The following is a 4,186-nucleotide window of genomic DNA, read 5'->3' on the forward strand; positions in this document are numbered from 1 at the left end:
TGAATTACCGAAACATACGTTCTTAATGAATAAAATCTCACTTCTGCTGAAAACTGGTGAAATAGACAGTATTGAACTTGGTATTAGCAATACACAGATTCAACTTCAGGTGTCATCTAAGGAAGGCCATAGAACAGTAGAGGACAATCTGTAAGCCGCAAAGCACTAGTATGCCATCAAAAAATGTTTGAAAAATGAAGCATAATGCTCTATGCGGTTTGATCTAGGCTTACCACCAAAGTGTACCAAGCAGAGTTGTTAAACTGGCATCTGTGACAGGAAAAAACCGTACAATTTCTTGATAATTTGTAAGGATTTGTACAGATGATCAATAATTTGTACGGTTTTTGCCTGTCACAAGTGCCAGTTTTGCATCTCTGATGCCATGAAAAACAAGAGATTGTCCATCACTGCTACAGATCATAATTGATGCTAAGCTGTTAGCAAACTTACTAAATAATGTAAAACTCATTAGAAATATCATAAATACAGTCAAACTGAACGATTTTGCAACATTCATCCTCGTGACAATTTTTGTGCACATAGAAAATGCTCGTAAATTTGAAAATTATAAGACGTACGGTCGCAAAACTAGTACTAATTATAATAATGTTTATAGGAAAATAATTTTCATGCCGCTTGCTGTAACTTTTAATTTTTAAAATTTATTGCTTAAGATGAAAGAAAACTTGAATTTTTTTTAGCGAGCAGTTTTAATGAAGAAGACTTTTTGGATGACTTTAGTCTTTCTAATTACTTGTACTTTATGGTAGTGATTTATATGAAGGAAGTAGATTGAAATTTTGAATTGACTTTATTTTTGAGGAATTGAAATAAATCCTCAAATTTGAGTGAAATTTCAACTTTTTTTGGAATTTATTATTAATCCTTCGACTAGATACCAGACGAATATCAAATTCATGTCGTAGCTAGGCAACTCATTTTTAAGGAAAATTTGTATTATTTTTTTATATTTATTCTAAACATATTTCATACATATATGGAGAAATTTTAATTGATATTTGATATAAAATTAATTTTTTCGGAGATATAAATACGTGGAATCAGTTTCAGTTTTGCATTTCGATGTAAATTTTGAATTCATTTTCAATTTCTAATAATTTTATTAAAAAAGTTATTTTTAGAATGAAACCAATTTGTATCTTATTTGAAGAAATATACTTCAGACAGAAGATTTATACAGTATGAGGAATTGGATTCTTATTTCATTCATTCTGTGTTATGGATCAATAGGTTATTCAATAGAAGTTTCATTTTTGTATGGCTAGAATATATTATATCGGGAATTTCTTACTTTAGCTATTTAGTTTCATTGAGATCCAGTGTTTATGGTCTGCATTTGAAAAACTACTTAGATTACTTAGATACATGAGCTGTGTAGGAAAATAATTGAAATTATGATCACTTATTTTCAGTGGTAAGTGAAAACATGGTGGAACACGGCATTCAGTTCTTGGTATTTTAAAAAAAACCAATATTAATAGACCTTCAGTTTTGAAAGTCCAATTAGAATCACTGTTGGTATGACATATTGCCACAAAGTCTTCAAAGTACAAGCGTCCTGTGCAAAAATACCAATTGCCGCCCTAAATTTACGGAGTAATAATAAATTTTAACATGGATAAAATTTGTAAGTATCAAGTTAGCTAACGTTTCATATGCATGGCTAATGATTGTTTAACAAATGAGGATGCGCTAGTCCTCAGCATTCAATAAATATTAAATTTCATAGTCTAATCAGAATCACTCCTTCGATGAAATTATAGCAATCAAAGTAAGGCTGTGATAAAGCCGCGATAAAGGATAAGTGAAGAATTTCTCACTGCCGAGGCACGAACCCATGACCGCCGGGTGTTACAATAATAGGTCCCCGAAGATCTAATTCTCTCAATCGCGGCATCGAACCACTTAATTTGAATTCTATTAAAAGCAATTTTTAAAAACAATTTTCAAATTTTCTTTGCTAATTGCTCAATATTTTTTTTTATAGTTCTACAAAGAGCCTCAGGCTTGTATTTCCTGAGTTTTAGATGCACAGGCTTATAGTTTTCAGGTGTACCTTACAGTTTGTACAAGACTGCAGGGCTGTATTTTTTGACTAGTATTTAAATCGGCTTCCAATTTTCATATCAAACCTTATAATTTTCACATCCTGTAAAACATCCATAAAAATTCAAAACAACACCAACAGCAGCAGCAATAACCACAACAGCACAGTTTTAATATTTAATTTAATATCTCTTAAATTTTATTTCACTTTTTTATATTTTTCTTTTTCTTTTCAATTTAAATTAATTTAACTAATATTTCAATTTCTAACATTATCTTCATAGCCAGTCTTTATCTAATATTTACAACATAAAAAGACGAAGTACCTTTTACTCATTATAGTACAGAATCTTAATAATAACCCTAAATGCTGATGCTCAATTAACTGTGCTCAACATGCTCATGTACAATTTTCTTCTTCAATATATTCATGTCATTGACATTCTCGAGGAAACTTTTATGTGCTGTTAATAGTTTGACACTTTCAACGTCCTTTTTCAGCTCTTCCATGTCTCGCTTTAATTTTGCCCTTCTGTTTTGGAACCACGTTATGACCTTTTTTTGTGTAAAAAATAAAATTTAGTTAATAAAATAAGAACTTTTTTGATTAATGACGAGTTTGGCTTACCTGTGCATTTGAGAGACCCAAGGCGGCAGCAATTTCATCACGATCAGCAGGTGAGAGATATTTTTGATAAAGAAATCGCTTTTCGAGCTCAAAAATTTGATGATTTGTGAATGCTGTACGCGATTTTCGCTTCTTTTTGGCTTGCGGACGGGATGAGAAGACGTCTAGGTGTGAATTTTCTGGAATAAGGAAGGAAATTTGATTAGTTTATGGTGATCGATGAGAGATTGTTGGAGTATTGTTTGGAATATTGTGAAAATATTGGAGAATATTCATTAAAATTGAGAATGTCAATAGAATTGGACATAAAAAAACCAAACTTTTGGTCCAGATACAAATATTTTCTTAATGATCACAAAAAAATCCCTCAAAATGTCCAAAAACTCTTTATTTTCTTATATATAGCTCACCATCCTCACCTTCATCATTCGTCTCATCAAAATTCTTATTTGACAGTTGAAAAAGTGCATCCAGTGGAGTTCCATTTGGTGATTTATTTCCACTATTATTTAAACTAGGATGATGATTTGGATGTGATCGTCCTGAAGTGTCTGATGATCGTCCAATGTCGGGTGAACAGCAATCTCCACTTGCTACAGAACTTGATCGATCACTTCCACTTTCTGATGGAATAACGTCGAGGTTCATGTGTCTTAATAGCTGTGCCTGTGCATGAAAATGTTCTTGCAATTGCTGATGATATTCCATAGCAAGTCGTTGCTCATAATGAAGCAAGGCAGGCGGAAGAAGTGGACGAATTGAAATTGGATGTTGTAAATGATCCCATGGCCGTACAATTCTTGCCACTTGCTGATGATGATGCAAATGATTGAGACCATTGACAATTGTAGCAGCTGTGACTGCCGCTTGTGTTGCCTGTGTCGATGAGGAATTATTTTTATTGCTACTATCACGTCCTAAAATATCAGCTATGCTAAAACTCTTTACACCCTCAATACCCGTCGTTGTTGTTGTTGTTGTCGTTGTCACAGACGGTGCTGTTGATGATGGTGACTTTAAAGAGGAAGTACGACTAGCATCACTACTGCAATGATTATTATTATCTACATCATTTGTATGATCATTGATCATTTTGAGACGTTTTAATGGCTGAAAATATTCATTCGATCCAATTTTATTATTACGTCTTTCACATTCAGAGGGCGGTGGTGACGGTGAACCTACTGATATTTCAGAACCCACCGGACTCGGATCACGACTTGAAAATGTTCTTGTCTGCATGATTTTTTGTGTTTTTAATCCAGAGTTGATTTTTTTTTAATTTTTGTTGAAAATTTGAATTTTTTCTAAGAATTTTAATTCAAATTTTTGATGAGATTTGATTGAAGTTTTGAAGATTTTTAAGTAGAAATTTTAATTTTTTCGTTGAATTTCGATTTTAATTTGAATGTTTTTGTTGAATTTTAATCAAAATTATGAATTTTTTGTTGATTTTTAATTAAAATTTTTGATGAGATTTGATTGAAG

General features: G+C 31.9%; 1 protein-coding gene across 2 annotated transcripts; it reads right to left on the minus strand.

The window, feature by feature from the left end:
- Positions 1-2,283: 2,283 nt before the first annotated feature.
- Positions 2,284-3,970, minus strand: LOC139089644 (homeobox protein B-H1-like). Of its 2 annotated transcripts, none has more exons than XM_070639226.1 (3): positions 3,118-3,970; positions 2,699-2,877; positions 2,284-2,625 (listed from the first exon to the last, which is right to left on the minus strand). In XM_070639226.1, exons 1-3 carry the CDS (start codon positions 3,938-3,940, stop codon positions 2,452-2,454), a joined length of 1,176 nt encoding a protein of 391 aa, XP_070495327.1. In that variant the 5' UTR covers positions 3,941-3,970; the 3' UTR covers positions 2,284-2,451. The 2 variants fall into 2 exon arrangements, with proteins under 2 accessions (XP_070495327.1, XP_070495326.1); XM_070639225.1 differs by having other exon boundaries at positions 3,109-3,970.
- Between the last annotated feature and the right edge of the window lie 216 nt (positions 3,971-4,186).

The sequence above is a fragment of the Chironomus tepperi genome, unplaced genomic scaffold, assembly GCF_022539635.2.
Source record: "Chironomus tepperi strain 1889 unplaced genomic scaffold, CSIRO-AGI_Ctep_v1 contig_188, whole genome shotgun sequence".
In the NCBI taxonomy this organism is placed as follows: domain Eukaryota; kingdom Metazoa; phylum Arthropoda; class Insecta; order Diptera; family Chironomidae; genus Chironomus; species Chironomus tepperi.